General features: G+C 56.4%; 1 protein-coding gene across 4 annotated transcripts in view; it reads right to left on the reverse strand.

The window, feature by feature from the left end:
- The window catches only part of ARHGAP26 (Rho GTPase activating protein 26), a 135,612-nt gene that overhangs the window by 58,732 nt on the left and 54,775 nt on the right, over positions 1-22,105 (reverse strand). For all 4 annotated transcript variants that reach the window (XM_082063261.1, XM_082063262.1, XM_082063260.1 and 1 more), the window contains exons 12-17: positions 21,743-21,779; positions 15,104-15,169; positions 14,464-14,538; positions 7,420-7,507; positions 6,245-6,303; positions 5,294-5,399 (exon numbers count right to left, since the gene is read on the reverse strand). In XM_082063261.1, the coding sequence (XP_081919387.1) occupies positions 5,294-5,399; positions 6,245-6,303; positions 7,420-7,507; positions 14,464-14,538; positions 15,104-15,169; positions 21,743-21,779 (431 nt within the window). The remainder of the gene's footprint in view (positions 1-5,293; positions 5,400-6,244; positions 6,304-7,419; positions 7,508-14,463; positions 14,539-15,103; positions 15,170-21,742; positions 21,780-22,105) is intronic.

Consider the following 22,105-nt stretch of genomic DNA (forward strand, 5'->3'; position numbering starts at 1 on the left):
AGGGATTCTGCAGCTCCCGCGAGGCAGAACGTGCCCACGAGGAGTCACCTCCTGCGTGATGAATCTTCTGCTGCCACCAGAGCACCCAGGTCCTCTGGGTCACTCGAACCGCTGGGGATTCACCCAAAGGGATCAGAAACAGGCGCCAGGCTAAAGCCCCATCGTTTCCCAGGCAGCGCGGGGGGATGGCGGCGTGGCCGAGGAGGTCAGGGGAGCTCGCTCACTATTTGCTTTTGGCAGCCAAATCAGGCGAGGAGCACAAGAGAAGTGCATCTCAGAGGCCTCAGCGGCTAGTGGAAATTTCCAGAACGTCCTGGACAAGAATGACTTACTGGAAGTAATACATAAATCAAGCAAATGAATAGTTACCAGACAGCAGCATAAACAGCTGCCACGGGGATGAAATCAGACCTGCTGTGCCAAGAGGCGTCAGCCTCCTCACCGGCTGCACCTTCGGGGAAAACAACCCGAGGAAAAGCACATTTCTGGGGAAGCAGCCGCCCCTGGTCCTGCGCAGGTGCCTCGCTGGGGCTCCTGAAGAAGCCGCCGAGCACCACAGACGGCAGAGCCAGCGCCAAGGGTGCCACGGCCAGCACTGCAGACGGCAGGGCCAGCGCCAAGGGTGCCACGGCCAGCGCTGCAGACGGCAGGGCCAGCGCCAAGGGTGCCACGGCCAGCACTGCAGACGGCAGGGCCAGCGCCAAGGGTGCCATGGCCAGCGCTGCAGACGGCAGGGCCAGCACCAAGGGTGCCACGGCCAGCACTGTAGACGGCAGGGCCAGCGCCAAGGGTGCCACGGCCAGCACTGCAGACGGCAGGGCCAGCGCCAAGGGTGCCACGGCCAGCACTGTAGACGGCAGGGCCAGCACCAACGGTGCCACGGCCAGCACTGCAGACGGCAGGGCCAGCACCAAGGGTGCCACGGCCAGCACTGTAGACGGCAGGGCCAGCACCAACGGTGCCACGGCCAGCACTGCAGACGGCAGGGCCAGCGCCAAGGGTGCCACGGCCAGCGCTGCAGACGGCAGGGCCAGCGCCGCGCCGCTGCGGGACCATGGCAGGCAGCGCGACCCAGGCTGCCCCACGTGGAGGAAAACAAGCACCGGGTTGTATTTTTAGGCAGAAGACCTGGAGGGTTTTTTCCTCCTTCTCCTTTGCCAACAAGCCCTGTGCTGCAGAGCGCCCCCCCAGCGCCTCCTGCGCGGGCGCCCCTGCCCGCTCCCACCGATGGCTGTAACACAGCGGGGTTCGCCGCATCTCTGGGCTGCGGCCAATAGCAGCCGCCCTGCAGACCCCATGGAAACCATCTGTGCCGATAAGTGGAAAACAATTTGTGCTAGAGATAGCAATCACCATCATGTTGGTTAAAACACGTAAACTAGAAAACACCACGGCAGCAAAACCAAAGGGAACTAGTCGCTGCTGGCCAGGCCGCAGCTGTGAACGATTAAAGATTATTAATTCTGCTAAATACACCTACGCACTTTTCTTCTGCAGCCTCCTTAATTGTTTTGACCTTTTGCCAGGAGAGGAGTGGACGCACAGGCAGGGGCAGCCCTGCTCCACCTCGGGCCGGGGGATGCAGCCAGAGATGCATGGAGCAGCAGCAGCAATGCAGCGAGAGATGCAGCGAGAGATGCAGCGAGAGATGCAGCGAGAGATGCAGCGAGAGATGCAGCGTGACACAGGATGCAATGCGGAGCCGTGGGAGGGCTCAGGAGCCCCACACAGCACCATCTGCATGAGAGAACCTGGATCCCGCTGCTGCAAGAACAAAGCAAGGCTCAGATGTCAAATTATGACCATGCAAAAAAATAATTCCTGAATGCCTGAAAGATAATCAGAGCAAAATCCTCCTGCTCTACACCTATAAATTATTTACTACTTAATGAGAAAGCACATTAAAAGACAAGAAAAGACAGGGAGGATATTGCAGCTCCACTAAGAAAAATGGTGATTTTCCGCAAGCAGCCCCGCTCCCAGCAGCACCGCGGGGCAGCGCCGCAGCACCGCGCACCCTGCTCCGCTCCCAACCGCTTTAACTCGTTTGGCAGGGAAAAAAAGACATGGGTTTAATCAGAGCCGGCACATTCTATTGATAACAAAGCATTGGAAATTACGGCATAGGCACTCCTGGAGATAGGTGCTGGGCCAGAAGGAGATACCTGCAGCTAAACCACCAGAAGCAGGCGAGCAGCACGTTGCTAGGTGACGTGCTGCGGGACAGCACCGGCAGGGATCGCTTTCCTCCCTTCCCGGCTAGACACAGCGGGGAAAAACTCCCGGGATAAAGAGCAAGCAAGCCCTGGAGACAGCGTGGGAGCCCCGAGCCGCGCGGAGCTCCAGCCCGATGGGCGCGGGAAGGGTGGGCACAGGCTGCTCAAAACTGATGCTGGAGAAGGGACCAGGGGAGAGGGAGCCCCCGGGGCGAGGGCCAGTGCCACACGGCAAGCGCCACGTCTCCTGGCGTCAGCTCTGCGGGGAGCTTTGGAGAAAGAGTCTGAATTTTAAAGCGGGGGGTGAGAAGCACTGTCCTGAGCCACCCCCGCAAACACCAAAAGCTCCGAGGGTCCAAAGGACCAAGTGACAGTAACTCTGGTAACTGAGCAGCCACGAGAAACAGGAGACCCGTGCTGGGTTTGCCTTGCACTTCTTCAAAAGACACGGGATGTCCTGGCCTGAGACAGAAGAAACCAGGCGGTTTTGAAGACCATCCAGAGCCTCCCCAACCTGAGCCGCAGCACCCTCAGCCGCGCCTGCCGGAGCAGCCGGTGCAGGCACGGCGCTAGGGGACAGCCCGGACCGGGGTGCTCAGGCTTTCCTGCAGAGATCCGCTGGGAAAAACACCCGAACAAAGAGATCTCCTCTTTCCGGAACAGTACATCACGACTGGGTTTATCACAGGACTCCTGACAACGTGAACATGTCCCAAGAAGGGAAATTAAAGGTTGCACCTACTCATGGGTCAAAGAATAATATCGTAATAGCGAGTTTCACTGGAACTGGGGTCTGCAGAGGAGGAAATTCGCAGCATCACGCTCCCGATGAAGGGAGCGGACGGGATTGCTCACACTCGGTATTTCACAGCGGATAATTGCCTGGACGCCTGAACACGAGATAGGAGGCAGCACAAATGAGCTCAGAGATACAGCGAGGGGCAGAAATCAAATCCAATGTCTATTTATAGGCTCCCCTCCCTCCGCCCTGCCCGCGCCTGTCCCCGCCGTCTGTGCTCCCCCCGCCCCTGGCCCCCCACGCAGGGACATGCCCAGGAGCCCCTCTGGCCCCACGGCGGATTGTGGGGAACCCCCGCCCCACGGACACCCACGGCACCTCCCCCGGCTGCACGGAGGGCACTGCCCAGCCCTGCCAGGCACTTACCCCGCTGGTATTTGTGCTAACTGCCAGTTTTGCTGTCATTAACCTCAGCCCCACACCACACCAGGAGCCCTGAGTCCCTTCTCAGTAGGCAAGAACAAACACGAACCAAAAGAACCAGAGATACAAGACAACGTGGGACAGACTCTCATTCTCTCTTTTCTGCTTTGAGCATAAGAGATTTCCACAGTAAAACTGTGAGAAAAAGCTTTTAGCTCATCTGATAAAAATGCAAATCTCGATTATTTATATGTAACTTAAAAACCAGGCAGAGGAGGCAATGCCCTGCGAGGAGCGCCGCGCTGCAGCGCCACAAGGGCCCTTTGGTCTGGGGACGGGTACCCGGGCCCCGGCTCCCCCCGCAGCGACGGGGCAGCCCCCGCACAGCCCAGCCCGGCCCTTCTGCTCCTCCTCCCTCCCTGCACACATCTGCTGCAGATGGAGAGCTCTGCTGCACCACCAAGTCTTCAACCCAGCTTTGTGGTCATAGAACCATAGAACAGTTTGGCTGGAAGGGACCGGCACAGGCCCCCCTGGCCGAGCCGCGGCGCCGGCTGGAGCGGCAGAGCTGCCGGGGCTGCAGGACCCACCGGGGATGCCGGAGCCCCGGACCCCGCGGCCGGGATCCCCAACAGCGCGGGGCCGGCGGCTCAGCAGGGCAGGCGCTCGCTCCTCAGCTTCCTGCCTTTCTCCGAGATAATTTTTTCCCTATTAAATAACCACTATGAGCTGTTTCTCTTCCCAATATAGCACACACCACTATGCTCATTGTTTGTGTTTTGTTTTACTTCCTTCCCTACTAAAGCAGCATGAAACCCATTGTATTATCCGCCTCCCCTCTCCACGTCTCTCACTCAAACACCACCGGGTTTTCCTATAAATGAAAAGCACTTAAGCAGTTATGAGATTCTTTGCACATATTTGGCCGATAGGAGTACCTGGAACCGCCTGGCCCTTGGCTTGAGCCTGTAAACACAGAAGGTCTTGAAACCGAGATCTAAACCAGCTCTCTGTTTTTTTAACAGCCTTGACAGGGAGTCCACGGAACAGATACAGACCCTTGCCATAAGAAAGCATCTGGAGTCATTTTTAAGCCTATTTCAAGTATCACTTGTTATTTTCTCTCTTAAACAGATAACTTCAAGTCCTCCCAGCCCTTCTGCCAAACGCTTCTGCCGATTTAACCCATTCCCCAGGTTTCCGATCTGCCTGACCCCTCCTGCTCAGGCGGCACCGGCTGAACAGCGCGGGCAGGTGCGACCCCGCAGCCCCAGCCCGCCACAGCACCCACCACGCTTCCATTTCTTAAACACTAATCAAAGGTTTCCATGGGAACCTGCAGGAGCAGGAAGAAGATGGGAAATTATAGGTCAGCTCTATCACTAAAAGCAAAAAAATTCTATTCCTTTGCCCTTGAAAAGTTTCAAGGTGACCAAGAAGTACTGATTAATCATTGCATAAAGGCAGAAAATATGCCTGAGAATCGTCTTCCATTGTAGCCAAGAAATAGCTTTTAGGCCTTTAATACCAGGCTTGATCTGAAACCCAGTGAGGAGCTTAAGCTCCGCTCTGCCTTCCGGGCAGGCAAACCCCATTACCACGCCATTAAAAGCTGGGCCATGTTCCCAGCAGCGACTGGGACCCTCCTGCTGCCTCGGGGCTGGGGCGGGGGACAGCGGGGACAGGGGACAGCGGGGACAGGGGACAGCGGGGACAGGGGACAGCGGGGACAGGGTCCCCGTCCCTCCTGCCCCGCTCCGTCTGCCAGCCCTCGTTTCACTCTCACCCAGGTTTCCAGTTATTTGCCAGCCAGATATGACTCAACACTGCACACACACAGGGAAACTTTTCTACCACTATTAACTTTCAGAGGAAGTGGAAAAAGGAGAGAAAAACATATCAGTCACAAACGTACTTTGCCAAGTGGTTCATGAGCAAGTGCAGCATCTGCCTGTTTTTCTCCGGGAGCCGATGGACGAGGCTGTGGATCTCTGACACCCTCGACTCCTGATTCTCCAGTTCTGCAGTGGAAATAAGAGATTATTTATTTCTGCATCGGGGGGGTATTATAGGAAGAGACATGCAGGCTTGAACACTAACACCAACAGACACCCCCGGGACCCCAGGCTCCCGCTCCCTGCCCCAAGCCACCCCCGCACACTGCGCAGACCCCCGCAGCCCTTCTGCTGCCACCAGCTCCAACCTGCTGCTTCCAAAGGGAAGAACCCAAGGGGCTGAAGCAGTGAGCTGGGAGCAGGCACCAGCCGTGCAAAGACACAGCTGTGACAGCGTCTCTCTGACTTCAGCAAGGGGAAGCATCAGCCCGTTCCCATCCGAAGGGTCCCCAAGCACTGGACATGCTCAGCGTCTGCTCTTTGACAGGCTGGTCGGGTCCCCAAGTGACATGACCCAACAGCCTCATCAGGAGCCACTTGAGAAGCCACCACTGATGTGGCCACAGACCACAGGGCTCCCTGGTCCAGCCGCGGGTGCCCCCGCAGAGCAAACCTGCCAGGGCAGCCAAAGGACCGCGGCACAGACACCTGAGCCGCAGCCGCTCACAGCGGACAGCGCAGGCGGTGTTTGAACAACGGCCGCCCTGCTGGGGCAGGGGACGTCAAAACCCGAGAGAGCAGGGGCGGCAGCAGCGCCGGCCCCAGCCCCGAGCTCGCCCCGCGCCGCCTGCGCTTCCCTTTCATCCACGAGTCCAGAGCACAACGCGCCCCTCGCCTCCCGCTCGCGTTCTGCTTTCTGGGACTTGAGAGAGAAGGAGGTTGGCGGGAAGCAGCGGGGCAGAGGTTGCGCTCAGTTGCTCCCAAATCACACTCCCCGTTCAGACCGGTGCCCTAAACATCAACAAACTCACTTGCTGCTTTGATGAAGCTCCTTTGAAACTGGTACATCATGAGCGGCCCCGGGAGCATTCTGGAAGATGAAAAGGTAACACGCACAACCGGCATCTGAGTAACACAATCCACAGCAATAAAGCTTTGCCCTCACCATAAGTTCAGCTCCATTTTTAAAAGCACAGAATTAAGCAATAGCAACTCTAATTAATTCCCCGCATCAGAAGGAACAGGATCTATTGAAGCACCTTCGATTTATTCTTTCTCCCTTTTCTGCCCCACACTAAATTCATTTTCAATTTTAGAATTCCTTCAGTAACACGGAGTTTCGGTACTTTAGTGAGCTCATGATTTCCAAGGAAGTTTAAAAATAAATTTAAAAGAGAAACAAGCCTACTTATAAAACTTTAACAACCGTTCCCATTAAACTCCCAATTCCCTCCTCCCAGTTCCACATCCCTTCCATGGGATATCTTGGAGCTGCTGACGTTCTGCAAACAGTTCAAAGTCTGGAGCAAAGGGTGCCAATCATGCAAAATTATGTAGTGTTTTGTGATTTTCTAGGCTGGGATCCACCAAGCTAATTACACTTATCACCCTAATTGGATTTAGCTTCTCTCCCTCTCTCTCAAATAAAACCCAACGCGCAGAACAGCAACAGCGAGCAAGAAGCTGCAGCCGCGACAGGTAGGAGCATGTTGTGGATAACGAGATGCTGGCTGCTGCCAGCAAAGCAGCCCGCTGGGAAGATAACCCACGATGATAACGCATTAACTTGCACCCAGAAATTATCAGTACGATAAAGCTCAGCACCCGGTTCTGGAAAAGTACTGCAGCCACGGCCCCTGGAGGAGCCCAGCTCACCTCTGCTACACGCTCGTTAGGCGGAGGCCCGTGGTGAAAAGCTTAAGGAAGAGCTTAAATCACGGCAGGGTACCCAAGAACGAGCTTTTAAAATCATCTTTGTACGATCAGCATCTTTCAGAGAGCTGATTGTATTCCCTGAGCCCCACTCAAACACGCTGGGGGGTCAAGGGAGAAGCCAGAATAAATTCTTGAAGAGCAGTTTGTTCTCAGTTTATCGAAGTGCTGTTGTTAAGGATCTGCGATAGCAGGCGGTAACGCCCCAGACCCCCCCAGACCAGCCCCCAGTGCACCCCGAAGCCCCACAACAGACGAGGCTTTTCTCCCTTACCTCAGGTAGGTTTTCAGTGCACTAGTAATGGTCTTTATCTCCCACTCTGCACAGATCTCTGTCTCTGTTTCTGTGGCTGTTTTGGGATCTAAGGAAAAAGACAGAAAAGAAAAAAGTGAAGGCAAGCGAAGATCATACCAGCTCACACCAGCTCGCCAGTTCAGCTGTGCGGGAAGACGGTCACACCTCATTCTATTTGCTGTTCCCCAGCCCGGTGCCACAAGCCGATCCCAACCGACACTTGTGCAGGGAAGCAGCTCGTTACACGAGACGGGCCACACTCGCACAGGACAAGAAAAAGAAAAACATTAATCACGAGCAATGAGACGGGCAGTTTGCGTGACATCAAAGCGTGACATTACACAGGGTGCAGGACACAGTGGTGTTCAGACAGGGCACAGCCACCACACGGACCCAAACGAACGGAGACCCCCAGGACCCAGCAGAGTGAGCAGGAGCGCCGGCAGCAGCGGCGGCTCGGTCTGTGGAGCAGGACGGGGGGTGGCAGAGGCAGGAGTCCTCCCCAGCTGTGCGGGGGGACAGGAGGTGGCTTGTTCTGCCACCCAAGGTGTGGAAGAGGCCCTGGAGATGGCCCAACCTGCTGCGAGGGTGCAGCGCCTGGCACGGGGACCCTCGCTCAGCTCACCGCTCTGTGAACGTGCCACCGAGCACCGTCCTCCAGCCTGACGCTGGGACGGGAAAGCTCCTGTTACTTCGCGGGTCGGAGCATCCTGAGGCCACAGGACGCTCTCCCGGAGCCGGGCAGCAGGATGGCTCCTGGAACACTGGCCAAACTGCCACCCCAGGGCAGCGAGGTCCCACCAGCGCGGTGCTGCACGCGGGCTCAGCCAGCCCTTCCCAACCATCGGCAGCAGCAGCCGCGCAGCGGAGCAGCTGGCCAGGACCAGCTCAGCACCTCTGCCCGGCACCGCGCTGCCAGCCCGGCACCGCACAGCCGCGGCGCCAGCGCGCCTGGGGAAACGCAGCCGCCCGCGCTCTCGGTGCTCGTGCCGCGGGGTTCGGCACCCGGCGCCGCCAGCCCGTACCCCGCACGCAGCTCTGCCCGGGGGGTCACGGCACCGAACCGCGGAGCTGCTCTCCAACCCTCTGGTTTCCAGCTCTGCGCAATGGGAGCATCTGGAGCCACAGGGCCTCCCGAGTACCCCGGTTTGATTTTCAAATGTTGGAGCGAAGCACCTCTGTTTCTGTTGTTGACTACCGCAGCATAGTTTTCTCCATCTCCTCTGGGGCCTTCCCTTCCTTTCTGCATTTTTTCCCCTCCTATCTTTCCTTTTAAAAACTCCTTTAAAGAAATGAAAAAAACGGCACAGCTGTTCCGGATGATGTAAATAGGAGGCTCCGGACGATCAGCTCGTTCCTTCCCAAGGCGGATCTGAACCATCCGCCTGCAAACCGGGCTCTGCTGCTCCCTGCAAAGCACCAACGCCAGCCCGCGAGCCAGGCTTGTTTGCACAAAGTTCCGTACCCAGATCAATAAGGTGCTATTTCAGTGATTTCTGTGAAACGCTTTGACAATAAAACAGCCTCGGGAAGCAGCGACCCGTCCCCTCTCGGGCACCCCCACCCCTGGGACCCGCTGCCGCGGGGGCTCCTCGGTGCCCGCTGCCGCCTGCCCCCCCGCCCCGGCAGACACCAACGCACGCGACATCTATTTGTTGTCTTTCATCTTTGCTGCCATTTCAGCCCGTCGACTCAAAAGCCGCCATCGGATGGGCACTAAGTGGCCTGGCCATGGATACCTCACGCGCCGCACCGAGGCACCCACACCAAGGCTAACGCCGGCGGCTGCTCGGGGCAGGTGCCAGAAGAACCGCGTGGGCAGAACCGCGTGGGTGGCGGCTGGAGGAGGGAGACGATGGGCACAAACGGGCCCCGTTTGCAGACATAAGCGCCTTGTTTCTCTCCTGTTTGGATGCTGTTTCATGAACGCTCTTTGCTAACTCTGCCTGGCATCCCTCAGCCGCTCCACAGCACAAACGGAGCTAAAGGGCTTCGGTGGCACCGAGCAGGACCTGGAAGCGCCACGCGGATGCTGCTCCCAGCTCCGCGGGCCGTGCCGCGGGTCCGATCAGCGCCGCAGGTCCGGTCAGCGCCGCGGGTCCGGTCAGCGCCGCGGGTCCGGTCAGCGCCGCGGGTCCGGTCAGCGCCGCGGGTCCGGTCAGCGCCGCGGGTCCGGTCAGCGCCGCGGCAGAGCCGAGCGGCCCCGCGGAGCCGGAGCCGGCGCGGAGCGCCCGCTGCTGCCGCGGCCAAGCCTGACGCCAGATCCAGCTGCCGCCGCCATCTGGTCCCACCAACTCAGCTCAGCGGGTGTTTGTCTTCTCACAGACATGTATAATGCGCTGGTGAATTTTAAAGCAATAGGTAAGCGGAGGGTAATTTTAAAACTAATTAAAATAATGCACTGAGTAACAGCGAGGCTTTCCCCAAGGGCAAAGGGTTTAATTAAAAAAAAAGAGAAACATTAAGAGGAGCACTTGAAAAAGTAAACGCTTAAGACATTTTCACACAACAACCACTCTCAGTAATCACAGAATGAACACCATCCTTCCTCAGCAATGCCAAGGCAACTTCCCACTGCACTACCTTTTTAAGGAGGCAACTTTAATAGATTAAAGATAAGCTCGGCATAGTGAACCTCCCCCTCAAATATAAATAAAAACCAAAAAAAACCCCAACTTTCTAAACCCAAACCTTTTTAATGGCAAGGCCTTCACTGAAGTTGAACAAACAGCTCAAGACTGGATGCCTTTTGAAAAGCTCGTGCAGATTCCCGGAGCACTAGGCAAAGTTCTACAGTCGGTCCCATGAAAAGGCCCGGAGCTGATCATCGGTTCCCCTTGCCCTTCACATTTCCGAGCCTGCAGAAGGTCAGCTGGGCGAGCGCAGACGCGGCCCGTGTGTCCCGGGCAGCGATGGCACAGCCAGCGCCGAGCCCACCTCCCACGGGACACGATCCCACAGGAACCGCTGCAACCGGGAAACGGGGCGCGGGAAAGCACCCACGGGCCAAACTCACTGCTGACCCGCAAGGTGCTTATGGCTGCAAACTACCAGTCTGATGTCTCCTAGCACATATGGAAAAGGCTGAAGTGAAAGGGTGAGGGAAAACGGAGTGGAAAATTAACTTCCCCAAGCTTTTTGTTCCCGCAGACCTGGAGAAGGCACTTTGCTCGCCCGTGGCAGCGCCGGCTGCCAGCACATCACCCCCTGTCCCGCTGGCGCGTTCTGCGTGGTCACAAATGCCACACAGGACAGCGATTCCCGGCTCTCCTGGGCTGTGAGACCAAAAGGGATGATCACTTCCAGCCTCATACGGTGGATATTTGAGGAAAGAAAAGGGAGCTGTAGCGCTCCCAATCTAAATCCAGAAGAAATCAGAACGTGCTTTTAAAAAAGATCTACATAGAAATTCCGGGGTGGGAGGAATCCATTCCCCAAAAAATAGTTCTGCTGTGTTGTTTTGTTCCTGGAGGCACAGAGCAGCAGCAGCGGAGGGGACGGGGACCCCGCAGAGCCGGGTGCCAGGACAGGGGTCACGGGGCAGGGCTGGCCATGGCACAGCACCGCGGGGGACACCGGGCTGATCGGACACCCCCAAACTCACAGCTGTGACCACCGCAGCAGGACACCCGTGTGTGATGCCGGGTCGGTCCCCCAGGCAGCCGCACGGCCCGTCCCGCACGGCCACCGCCAAACCCCCTCCAAGGAACCTCTCCATCTCCTTCCTGAGGATGGGGGAAGCTGTGGCCCCAGCTGGTTTCAATTCCTCACTCATTTCTCCACGGCGAGGGAACTGCCCGGGCACCGCCCCACCACCCAGCCCAAACTCTCACCCGTGCCCGGGCTCCAGAGATCTCCAGAACAGCCCCAGGGCGCGAGTCCCAGCAGCAAGGGGTGCAGGAGACCCCACTGCCCAGCCCTTGCAGCTCACGTTGCAGATCAGACGCTGTGACCCCCCGCTCATCTCAGCGCTGAGCTCCGGCGGCGGATCTGCCGGCTCCACCGCCGTCCTGGGCACACGCGCTTCCACGATCAGCACTGGATGGGAGCTCTGACTGATAAAACTTTGTTTATTTGTTGGGTTCTGTCCTTATTTTGATGGCGCGTGAAGGTGAATTCTGGGAAAGGCAGTTTGCTCTGCCACGGGTGACCTGCCCCCCACGAGCTGGGGTCACCGGCACCCTCCCCGCCCCAGCCCGGCTTAGGCAAAGACAGGCTGTTCAGCCCAGCCCAAGCCCCGCACCAGCCGCGGCCTGGCCGCTGCTCCATGCTCAGCCAATGCAGAGCCGACCTCCCGCTCGTGCCAAAGGGCTCCCAGCCGGGTCACCGACACCCGCCACCGCTCAGGGAAACTTGATCTTTTTGCCATTTAAACTGTATGTGAGTCAGCAGCGCTGCCCGCATTCATTTCTAAATATAAGGGCAGCCTGAAGTTGTAAGTGCAGTTTGGCTCCTGCGTTCACAAGGGCTGGATCCAAACCCCAGTGCTGGAGCAGAGCGGTGCCGCTGCCACAGGGCGGCACAGCCCACAACAGGGGTTTTGGCAATGGTCACGTTTCCCTCTGACACTGACTGCACAGACAGCCCGAACGCTGGGATCAAACACGATTCAATCACCTGTGAGGTGGAGAAAGATACCAAGTCCTGGGTTTGCAAAACATCCCAGTGACTGATGGCACAGGAGATCCCCAAAGGGTCCCGCCCCCAGCACCCGCCGGCTGCCCAAGCGCCCCCCGGCACGCACTCGCCTCTACCGGGGCTTCCAGCACCGACAACTAACAAAGACATTGCCAGGATAAAGAAAAACCACCGACAATATATCACTGCATTATGAGACACGAGGTCGACAGCTGAGTGGCTTCAGTCGCGGAGGAGATAACGGATCCTGGATGGCGTCCAAAGCTCCGGGTCCCTCCCAGCTCAGGAGAACTCTCGAACCCAGCAAGTTTGCCATCTGTCACAGCCCCGGCACCCCGACCTGCACTGACACAGCCCGAGGCCGCCCTCGTGACAAGAAAACAGGGTCTGCTGCTCTGCCAGCCCGCCAGGTGCTGCCCACTGGCACAAACAGCACCGGCACAGGACCTGGCACCTCAGGTGCGCTGCACCACGGGGCACCCGGTTCCCAGCCTATTTCTATCGGTAGGCAGCAATGCTCTTTAACCGATGCCCTAGCACAACAGTGCCAAATGCGTGTGCCATGACACAGCCCTGGCTTATCTGCGGGACTCGGGTGGCTAGCAGGACATATTCACATGTCCCAGAACCTGTGCCAAACTTCTGCTAATAAAAGAGAAAGAGTCAGCCACCAGCTCTTGTGACCGCAGCGAACTTTCCAAATGCCAGCGCAACGCTGGTGCAGAGAGGTCCCCTTGCGTCAGCCTCTGATTTAGAGCCCTACCCTTCTGTTGCCTAATTACTCCTGAATTATCAATTTTGCACAGGTTAATGCTGACAACTCTAACAGCCACCATGGGCTTTGCTCAGTGAACATCTTAACGGTGGGAAAAGAACGGGGAGTTGGAAGAGGAGAAGGAAGGATGTTGAAAGTGAAACACAACAGATTAAAACTTTTGCAAGGAGAGATACACAGAGAAAGGAGCACTGGCAACTTGTGAAGGCAAGGAGAAGGAGGTCACACCACAAAGGAATGATGAAAAGGGAATGGGAAGAAGACCACAAATGTCACTCATTTCCCCACAGGAGTAGCAAACACATTCCCAAGGGTGCTAACAAATTATTAAGAATTTGTTTCCTCATTATCACACCTATTTCGTACGTGGGTTTGCCAAGTCTGAGAAGGATGAGCTGGGACTGGCAAAGCGCAGCTGCTGCCGCTCCAGCCCAAGGGTGCGTGTTCTCAACACGGTTCTTCCAACGTCTGTCTCACGCGTGCCTGGACAGACAGATTCCCACAGGGCTGCAGCTGGGGATGGAAATTCCACCTGCTGGTTCAGGGGGTGAAATGGTTGGGTCACACAGCCAACCTCAGCACCAGCCTGGGCACGGACAGGGCACGGGGAGCAGGGGAGGCTCTGCTGGAGAGATCAAGGCCTGGGATGGCAGGAAAAGACCAAAAAGGGAACAGCCCGCATGTCCTTTCGGCTCAAGCACGGGCTAGAGCTGACACAGAAGCTGGGCTGGAAGTCAGGCTACGGATGCTCCAATACAGACCAACAAGTGTGACCCAACATAGGGCTATGGGTGATGGAAACCCAATGCCACCACTGAGGAACCGCTCCAGAAGTCAACCACAGTGGTCCCAGACCTGCCCCAGGAACATAACGGAGCCGCTGCTGCTGCACGTTGCAGTCGCGGCCCATGGGTACAGCAGGTCAGAGCACAGCGGCACTCGCAGCAAACACCGCAGCTTCTCTCTTGCTGTCAGATCACCTCGGGGCGGGCAGAGGTTCCTGAGGGCTGCTGGGCAGCGGCAGGACGGCTGCACCCGGATCAGCGCCCACGCAGCTCCACGACAGCAACACCGAGCTCTGCCGCGGGGTGACCCAACGGCTCCTTTCCTCCCCATCCCCCAGAACCGCGGGACCCGATGCTTCGGGTGGGAGGGAAACGCGTGCTTGAAACGTCTGGCCAAGACCGTGTTAAAACAGGCACAAGAAGGTCCCAGGGGAAGGTGAGACGAGCCACAGGCAGCATGCAACACACGAGAGAAAATCGTTTCAAATATTCCTGGAACAACGTGGCAGGTACGAGATTAAAAACAAAACCTTTCAGCGATTTCTTTGAAAATTTTAGTTTGCATTTGGGAAGGCTGCCAAAATTTGTAGCGCATGTGAGCAGGACACCAGTGGCTGCACCAGAAGCCCTTTTGAAGCAATGTCCTACGCGAGTCCTACCTTAGCAACCTGCCCGCGGTGACCGCGACCTCCCGGCCTCTACCAGCACGTGGCCCTAAGAGCACATTCGCCACGATTAGAGACCCGACGGGAGCCTCTGCTCTTGGCTGGCAAGACTTCAAAGCAGCGCAATCTACTTGCCTTCAACAACAGAGGAGATACTCACCCATTAATATACTCAACAGCTTTTGAACTCTGGAGTTTACTCCAACGATCCGGTAGAGCCCTTGCTCATTGATCCCTAGGAAAAATAAAAAGCTTATTAGCAGAATGGCAAAAGAGCTACTAACATTTCTTTCACTTCTTTGGCTCCTCTAATAGCGAGAATAATTAAACCCTCTCACCAACTTCATATAAAATTATAGAAGAGGGTAAAATTTGATTTTGATGTCATGCAGATGCTAACAAGATAGCCTGTCTGTATATAAACAGGCTATGCAAGAGATTGAGGGCAAGGACTGAAACACAGATGTGTCTGTTGTCCCGCACAAGAGGGACAACACTGCTTTGCAGTGGCAGCGCCCGAGGGGATGCTCCGACAGCCCAGCTCCGGCCCCTCCCCCTTCGCGTGTCCAGGGCATTATTTCCTAACTCTGCCCCCGGGTCTGCTGAACCCGCCGACCCCGGGCCCGGGGCGCACACACGTCTCGGCAAAGGCCTGAGCTTATTACAGAGTTTATCTGATGTGGGTCTTCGAGGGTTAATGAATCATTTTTGTTCATGAAAAGAGCAGGTAAGCTATTGCTCTGCGACCAACAGCTGCGAGGCCGTCCCCCAAAACACAACCATCTGGTGAGCTGCTCTACCTCTTGTTTCAACAGCGTGTATGCATTTCTTGATAATGCTGAAGCCGATATTATCCAACTGGGCAGCTGAAAGGGAAGAGGAGAGAGCGGTGATAAGGCGGCGCAGAGGGATGGCTTCCCCCCGAGCACAGCGCTCACGCCGCCACTCACACAACGCTGCGCGGACCGGGGGGAGCACGGAGGAGGAGATGAATTAGGTGATCCCGGCGGAAAGGCACGAGCACGGTAGCTCGTACCAGGTGCACCCCGCGCCAGCACAGAACACTAATCCGTCATTTCAGCCCCCGCATCCCTCTGAAGAGGCACCTCCCACGCCTGCCGAGCCGCAGAGCCCGGGCTGTGCCAGAGATTTACGTCTGTAGTTGGTCAAAGCATTCATTTAGGATGAAGGCCAGGTAACCCAAGGAGACCTTTGCCTTTGACAACAGGTTGCTTGGAAGAAAGGGGAATCATATATGACTCAACAAATCCTTGAAAATGGCGCATGAGGCAGCTTGCTTGATGAGCCCCAGGTAATTCCTACAAATCCTTCCAGCTCTCCGAGCTGTCAATGTGCTGGAGAGACGCCTTCATCTCGAGACCATCTCCACGACCCGTACCGGGGTACGGGACTGACCCCCAGGCTTTGCCTGGGGCAGCGTGGGGACCCTGATGGGAAAAGGAGAACTAAAGAAATGAGTGGAAGAGAGAAGCAGGAAACAACTGTGAGCAGCAACTGTGAAAGAAAATAAGAAATCAAAAGAAAGGTGAAAGCGTAGAGGTAAAAACAGAACACAAAGAGGACAGAGCTGGTGGTGCAAGAGCAATAGGGACTGGGAGACGGGAATGAATTTTAGGTCAAATCTCTGCCTGAAGCGTCTCCTGTGGCAGCAGGAGGGACCTGTCCCTGGGGCACCAGCCCACACCAGCCCCAGCCCCCGGTGCCGGCGCCATGCTGGAGGCAGACACTCCTGCCCCCGGCGAGACAGCGCTGTCTCACAAACACTGCGCATACCTCTCGTTTACCCTCGCTCTATGCAGATGTGCACAGTTCAAGTACAGCCCCTTCTTTTATTAGCACAAATTAAATATTTATTTGGCACAAATTAGGATGTCCCGAAGGCAGCTGACTCTGCCTGAGAGTAAGATCTAAAACATTCGAGTTAATGGAATGTAAAACTCAATTAACTCGTGCCACTGCAGGTTTTCACATTTAATTTCAAGGAATTACAAATACACAGATCCAAATATCTGCTGGAAGAATTCATCCCTTAGTCAGCTTTCCACCACTGTGCGGAAAACACCGTCTGCAGACACCTATTTGTTAAGGACAATTACCTCCTCCCTACGTAAAGGTTTGGGAAACCCTTCACGTGGCAGAAGCCGCACAGAGAAGGGTTCCCTGGGCAGGGACAGAGGCAGGACACGCAGCCACCCGCGCCGAGCCAAACCTCTGCTGCCGGGCCTCGAGCTGGGGGGATGCGCCTGCCCCCGCCGCCGGCCCACAGCAGCGCGGACCCGGAGACGGGAGGAGCATCGCCAGGGGCTGAGCATCACCGGGGAACCGAGCATCACCGGGGGACCGAGCATCACCGGGGGACCGAGCATCACCGGGGGACCGAGCATCACCGGGGAACCGAGCATCACCGGGGGACCGAGCATCACCGGGGGACCGAGCATCACCGGGGGACCGAGCTTCACCGGGGGACCGAGCTTCACCGGGGGACCGAGCTTCACCGGGGGACCGAGCTTCACCGGAGCTAGCAACCAGCTCCGCTCCTGGCCGCCACACAGAAGGTGCAGGGTTTTCCCAGCAGCGACCGACAGGGACCATCAGCACAGCTGCATATGGCAGGGCTGTGTGGTTTAGGATGTTGAATTCCAGAATGTAGAAAAGGCAAAGCGTTAGCTTAAAAGCAAAGTACTTCACATCTGCACAGACTTGAGGGAATGCCGTGTTGCAAGAGGCACAGAACTGCATTTTATCAAGAGCACAGCAGGAAGGGATCAGAGCCTGGGGCTGGCAGTGTCCTCACAGCAAAGCACGTGCAGTTTTACTCCTTTCCACTCCCTCTGTTCGCATCACTTATTTAAACACAGCTTCGCTGCCGGTGCCGATCAGCTGCCAGCTCACTGGCTGCCTGTGGCTCGCGTGGCGCAGTCCCTGTCCCGACTACTGGCCTGGTTGGAGCTCTCTGCTGGTGGTGGTTCTTGTGTGATGGATGGCACGAGAACCTGAAACACTCAAACAGCTCTATTATATTTTTCTGGGCAAGCACACTGAGGTGCTGAGCCAACATAAGCACACGAGTTGCAGGATGCCTGTGCCGTAGGATGTGTGAATATCCAGAGCTGCAGAGCCCTTGGCGTGGCACCGGGAGGGCTCCCCAGCACCGCTCCCAACCGCTCCCCAAGCACAGGTGCAGCACAACATCAATGTGCCATCAACCGACGGGGCACAGCCAACCACACCACCGATCGCTGACAAACACAAGCATGAGGGTATCTGAGAAGCAAGAAACCACAGTGTAGAAACCCTTCTGTACGGGCAGACCCGGTTCAACTGGCCTTATTAGTCTTGGCTTAGTACTGGCCCGAACCCTGATCTTTCACCATCCCTGCACGGTGTTGTCCAACACCCATCACCATTTCAGGCTCTCTGCCACGCACTTCGGGTGTCAACCCACTCCGTAAATGAGCAGTTTTCCCTCAGTCCCTCGCACACTTGAGCTCGAGCAGGAGACACGGCCAAGCCGGGCCCTGTCCCCACAGAGCCCCGCAGCGACACGGGGCCGGGCTCTGTCCCTGCAGCGACATGGGGCCGGGCTCTGTCCCTGCAGCGACACGGGGCCGGGCTCTGTCCCCGCAGCGACACGGGGCCGGGCTCTGTCCCCGCAGCGACACGGGGCCGGGCCCTGTCCCCGCAGCGACACGGGGCCGGGCTCTGTCCCCGCAGCGACACGGGGCCGGGCTCTGTCCCCGCAGCGACACGGGGCCGGGCTCTGTCCCCGCAGCGACACGGGGCCGGGCTGCACCCGCCGCACTGCTCGGTCCCTCCAATGGAACTGACCCAGCATAAGCCTCCGGGGAGATGAAGCAGCTTTTCCACTCATTGCTGAGCTCTGGATCAGGAAAGGTCGGGGATTTATTTGCAGTAGTTACATCCAGAAATAATATCTGATTAAATATTCAAAGTGCCTGTATCCATCCTTAAATTTAACTTTTAATGAGCATTGTAAAAGCTTGATTTCCCCTCTCACAGAATCATTTTGGTGGGAAGAGACTCTCAGGCTCATTGAGCCCAACCATAACCCAGCCCTGTCCCTGCCCCATGTCCTGAGAACCTCATCTCTGTCCAACCCCCAGGGCTGGTGACTCCAGCACTGCCCTGGGCAGCCTGTTCAATGCCCCACAGCCCTTTGGGGAAGAAATTGCTCCCCAGATCCAGTCTCAACGTGTTGCAGGGGCAAAGCCCACAGCCCTGCCTCCTGCTCTTCCCCATCGCGAGGCTCTCGCTCCCCAGGGAAAGACAAGAAACAGCTCCAGGCCAAGATACTCCATGTACAACTGAGATGCAGCATTCACACTGTAATATAGCACAGAAATACATAAAATCAGCCAAGGTGATAGACATAAGTTGTACTACAGCTGCTGCACACACACACATACCTATCTGACCTTCGAGTAGCATCATATCTCTAGCGCTACTGAGCTGGTCTCATCCTGTTCTATTTCTGCCTAGCAGATTATTTTTATTTAATCCATTAATTCCTTTACTTTACGCTGATATGGCATATCAGAGCATCGGTAAAGGGGTTAGAAGACTGAATCAGCTCTGTGCAGCCTCAGGCAACCTTGCTGACTCCAGCTGTGTGAGCATCGGCCGTGGCAGCGCAAGGTCAGGCTCAGCTCTTCTGCACACCCACCGCACACTCCTGCGCCAGGTAGTGGAGCACCACGATCACTACTGCTACGAACTCTTCCAAAAACTTTATGGAATTAAGAGCAACAGAGAAAGGGAGAAACCAAGAAGCAGAGAGCAGAGAGAGATGAGTTCTCAAGCCTTAGTTCAAGCCTCAAACTACCAGTGAGCTGCCAAATTTGGGAAATGGAGATTGCTGGGGAGGGCCGGGCCACCAGACAAGTGCACCAGCAGATGGGACAGCCAAGGGTCTCGAGGTCTGTGAAGGGCTTATGAAACTAAAGAAAGCTTTTGAAAATGTCCTGAACTAACAGGGAACCATGTGGATACGGAGAAAAGAGAGGGAAATGGTGGGGAGGGGAAAGGACTTCTGTGCTTCTCCATGCAATAAGCACAAAAGGCCTGGAGGACGTTTCCACAGAGCAGGGCAAACTGGTGCAACTGAATTCATCTGGCTCCCACAGCTCCCTGACCCCGCGCACTGCGTCCCCCGCTCCCAAAGACGATTAAGACAAATCACCCCGCAGGCCGATGGCCATCTGGCCGCACCGCAGGGCGTAAAACCCAAAAGCTCTGTCAAATGAGAGGGCGGATGAAACACAGCCCTTGCTCCAGCACCGCGAGTCTCAGCGTGGCCGAGGGAAGAGGGACACGGGGCTGCGTCCGGACCCCGCTGAACCATCGCGCTCATTTCCAGCCCTTATAGGAAACTTTGGTATTGAGGGCTGTGTGGCAAAAAGCCGGCCTAAAAATGGATTTTGGGTAGAGCTGGGAGGGAAGCGGCTCGCTGCAGACACGGGTTTGGCGAGGGCTGAAGGAGCCAGGTGTCTGAACACCCCAGGCAGAGGCCGCTGTGACAGTAACTGCCACTGGAGGGTCCAAGGGTCCCAGTGTGGGGAGGACGGTCTGCCAAGCACAAAAGGAGGATTGTTCTCATTTTTAGCACAGACCACCAAAATGGAAGAGGTGCTAAAAGATAAGAAACATTGCCAAAGCTCCCTCAGCTGATTAACCCCCGGCTTCACGGTGAAGGGAGAATCGCGGCGTTTGGTGCCTTTGTCAAGGTCTCGCTGCCCATTGCCGAACGCTGAGCTGCTTCGGAGAGGCCAGACCAGTGCACAGACCCTGCCCAGAAAAAGCCTGAAGAGGTGTTTAGGAGCCCAGACCTGGGATGCGCTGCAAGCTTGGCAGCTGCAGCCCGGGGTCAGACAACGCCAGTAACCGGAGAGCCACGGCCACCCTGCCCTCGAGCTCGGGCCACCTCCAAAGAGCCGCCGCTCCCCTGCAGGATGACTCTGGCGTAAGTCACGGCCCCACGAGCATTGCTGGCTGACAGCACGTAAGATGGGAAGGTCGCGGTTTGACAAGAGCTTCTTTCAGAAGCAGTAATTACTTCACCAATTGCTTCACCAGTCTCTCCTCCCACCCCCAGCCCTAATGTTTTCCCTGCTTTTGCATCACGTCTCGAAGTTTAGAAAATGATTATTTTAACACATTTCTTGAGCCAAATCACCACATACTGTCCCGGCAGAGCCACAGCTGTGTGCAGAGAACACAGAGCAGCAACAGGTCGTGGCCAGGCTGGGACAGAGCTGAGCGAGCCCTGCGCCTCAAAAATCTCATTTTACCTCTCTGTAAAACGGAGCCAAGATGCAGCTGTTCTACACAGACTCCATATCCAGCTGGGGCACTCGCCATACTGTCCTTCACGACGAGAGGCACAGCATTTAACCCTGAGGATCATCTGGGTGGCACAGAGCCAAGAGGAACACGCACGGCATGAGATGGATGTGCAGCTGCCAGCATGGAGCACAACAGGGAAGGGAGAAGCTACAGCAGAGCGAGCAGAGAGGAGGGAGAGTCTGTTTTGTGCAAGGGCTGAAAACGGGTGTGAGGAACATTATCTGCAAATTATACCTATTATTGCAAGCAAAATGCTTCTACTCAAGATGAAAACGCCCTGTCTGAGGGGGCATAAAAACGAACAGTTTACCAACCATCAGCCCAGGCTGGGCTCCCGCGTGACCAGTGACTTTGGGGAAGGAGGAAAAGGATCAGAGTTCTGAGTATGGCAATTATGGCAACTCAAACCTACTGGGAAATGGCTCAATTAAGGGCTTTGAAACACAGGACATAAGAGCCAGGACCAGGTGCAACTGCTCCTCTAGGAGGAAAAACGAGTGCTTGCTTGACTCAAGTCTTTGATTGCCCGAACTACAAGAAAACCAGCTTTTTTTTTAGGGGCTTTTGTTGAGAATCCTGATTAGGTGGGAACTTCCTACTCTTCATATTTTTGCTCCAATTCCCTTTGGAAAAGACACATTTATCCTCCACATTCTGGTTCAGGAAGGAGAGCTGGTTTGTCCAAGATGCCCCCTGCACCTGTTGGCTCTGATAAGCGACAGGAGCCGGTCCAGGGACACACCAGCGCCCCCTGTGCCACTGCCCGGTCTGGGGACATGGGGACAGGAGGGGACGCACCCTCAAGTGTCAAGGGACCCGCTTGGCACCACTCCCCATGGCCCCAAGTCCCCCACCAGGTTCCTGCACCACCTCCCTGCTGGGCGCTGGATCCAGCTGTCCCCAGGGCCACCCTGCCGTCCCCTCGCCGAGCCCCATCACCCGCACCCCCGTCCCAGGCCGGTGTCACCACCGCTGGCCACCGGGCCTGTCCTGCCGAGCCCCGAGCTCTGCACAGCACAGCACACCCACGGCTCTGCCTGAAAATCAATACTTACTGCCTTCGCTTTGGTTGTCCTTGTTCGAGTTGTAGACCTGGAAAACACAAGAAGAAAGTCTCGTGAAGATTCCACCTGGAAAGGGACAGCTGGTGTCTGGTGTCACCCCGACCGGTGGCACCTGCCTTGACCTCCCCTGCAGCACAGACCACCCCACCACAGCCTTCCACTTTCCAACATCAGGTGGCCACAGCTTTGGAGTTGTATTAAGATAACAATGAGGATGGTTCTTAAAACACAAGAACGTGAATAAGATGGACTAAATAAAAACAGAAACTAAAGGGGCTTTTCAGTGAAACAAAGGCAGGCATTCCTCTCCTCTGTGCTCTTCTCAAAGATGCACACAAAGGATGTTATCTTAGA

This window comes from Streptopelia decaocto (assembly GCF_964273445.1).
Source record: "Streptopelia decaocto genome assembly, chromosome: 12".
NCBI classification, from domain to species: Eukaryota; Metazoa; Chordata; class Aves; order Columbiformes; family Columbidae; genus Streptopelia; species Streptopelia decaocto.